Below are 2,244 nucleotides of genomic sequence, written 5' to 3' on the forward strand. Positions count from 1 at the left end.
GGCAGTAATACCGCAGATCGTCACTAGGAGGCGAGGAACCGAGATAGTGTGATGTGTAAACGGTCATCAGAACCGAGCTCGGCCTGGTTCTGATCCGAGCTCGGACCGGTCTCGGCATGGATCGGTTTTTCAAGGGTAGTGGAAATGATTCAAAATTTTGAATCAGTTAATGTTTATGCCCTCTACTATTTTAAAAGTAATTTAAACATATGGTGATATATATCGTTTATCACAATTATAGCCCAGATATGTCATGATTTCCTTCACACGGCACAGCCCTACTTCACGGTCATCAGTAGTAGATGGAGGCCAGTTACCTTTCGGATGCCAGTACAGGTGAGTGTTCGCCACACACACCTTCCTGCCAGGCTTCTCTAGGTCCTCCAGCAAACTGACCTGCAGGTTAAAGGTCAGTTAAAACAGCCCATGGTTGACCTTCAGCCCAGAAATGTCAGAGGTACCTGCAGCGATGTGGATCTCTGCAGGATCTTGTCCTTCAGACCGCCATTGGCAGAAACCTTCTCCAGCAGCTCAGAGTGGGCGGGATCAGACGCCAAGGCCTCGCTCAGCATGATGTCATGGCGGCTGAGCAGGCGAAACTTTGACCTGAAACACAGCAGGAGGGGGGTGGGTGTTACCGGTGGGGCCGAGCGAAGAAAACAAACCGCTGGTTCCACCTGTTCAGTGAAACAATGGTAAAAAGAAACGATTTCTAAAAAGCAAATCTATGTAGAAGGCTGGAATACTGAGACCAAGATGGAGGAAACTTAAATGAGTAACCTGCGGTAGAAGGTAGCCAGTCCTTCATGCTGCTTCTCTTTGAGCCTGAAGACGCCGTCCAGACCGTAAGCATCCAGAGCCGGACTCAGACTGTCCACAAACACGCCTGTAAGGGTCCAGAACGACCAGAAAACAACTTCAATTCAATATTAAGGGTCATTCAAAGACAGAAAAAAAAGGAATTAAAATGTTCGAGTTTAAAGTAAAAAAAACCCACAAATTTACTAAATTAAAACATACAAATATAACAGAAAAAGTAGCAAATTAACAGAAAACAAAACATGCTAATTTAGGAGAAAAAGGAAGCAAATTTGCAAGATTTGAATATGAATATTTGTGGACCAATGCAAGATTATAAAACATGTTAAAGTTAATGTATGCTACATAAAGCACATGCAAATACACCATTAATTGGAGGCCTAAGCAATGGAATGAGACGCTACAATGGCCTCCGGATGGAAGTTTTTAAATTAAAAATGAATGATACAAGAAAACTGCATGGTTATAATCTCGTAAATTTGCATGTTTTATTCAGCAAAGATCCTGCTACATGGCTGTACGTCTTATTTTGGCATTTGACCAATTAGATGAGCCCTTGAATGATGTATTACCTGCTGGAAATTAAGTTGGAAAAAAGTTAACAAGTCAGGAAAAAAAAGGTAAAAAGCTAATTGAAACTTTAAAAAGTTAATAAGCCTACTTAACAATTATATTTAGGTTTATAAACTAAAAAAAAAATGTAAGTGCCAGTATCAGCATCAATGCCTCAGAGTGTTTTTCGTGAATTTCTTCTAGAAGCACATTTGTTATTTTTCTTAATATATTCGGGAAAGTTGACGTTTTTGCCATTAAAATATCTAGACTTTTTGAAGTTGTGTTTTTATGCTATGTTTTTTAAGTTATGTTTTTTTAAGTTATGTTTTTTTATGCCATGTTTTTTTAAGTTATGTTTTTTTAAGTTATGTTTTTTTAAGTTATGTTTTTTTATGCCATGTTTTTTTAAGTTATGTTTTTTTAAGTTATGTTTTTTATGTTTTTTTATGTTATGTTTTTTAAGTTGTTTTTTAAGTTGTTTTTTAAGTTATGTTTTTTAAGTTATGTTTTTTAAGTTATGTTGTTCTTTATGTTATGTTTTTTAAGTTGTTTTTTAAGTTATGTTTTTTTAAGTTATGTTTTTTAAGTTATGTTTTTTATGTTATGTTGTTTTTTATGTTATGTTGTTTTTTATGTTATGTTGTTTTTTAAGTTATGTTTTTTAAGTTATGTTTTTTATGTTATGTTTTTTATGTTATGTTTTTTTATGTTATGTTTTTTTAAGTTATGTTTTTTTAAGTTGTTTTTTTAAGTTATGTTTTTTATGTTATGTTTTTTTATGTTATGTTTTTTTAAGTTATGTTTTTTTAAGTTGTTTTTTTAAGTTATGTTTTTTATGTTATGTTTTTTTATGTTATGTTTTTTTAAGTT

At 33.9% G+C, this 2,244-nt stretch overlaps 1 protein-coding gene across 1 annotated transcript; it reads right to left on the reverse strand.

Moving 5' to 3' along the window:
• Positions 1-84: 84 nt before the first annotated feature.
• On the reverse strand, positions 85-916 carry LOC107081238 (2',5'-phosphodiesterase 12-like; the record flags this gene model as incomplete). Its single annotated transcript, XM_015369439.1, has 3 exons — positions 85-396; positions 462-606; positions 781-916. Coding segments are annotated over 3 exons (476 nt in total), but the record flags the coding sequence as incomplete, so codon positions are not given.
• Between the last annotated feature and the right edge of the window lie 1,328 nt (positions 917-2,244).

The sequence above is a fragment of the Cyprinodon variegatus genome, unplaced genomic scaffold, assembly GCF_000732505.1.
Source record: "Cyprinodon variegatus isolate N-32 unplaced genomic scaffold, C_variegatus-1.0 Scaffold3565, whole genome shotgun sequence".
In the NCBI taxonomy this organism is placed as follows: Eukaryota; Metazoa; Chordata; class Actinopteri; order Cyprinodontiformes; family Cyprinodontidae; genus Cyprinodon; species Cyprinodon variegatus.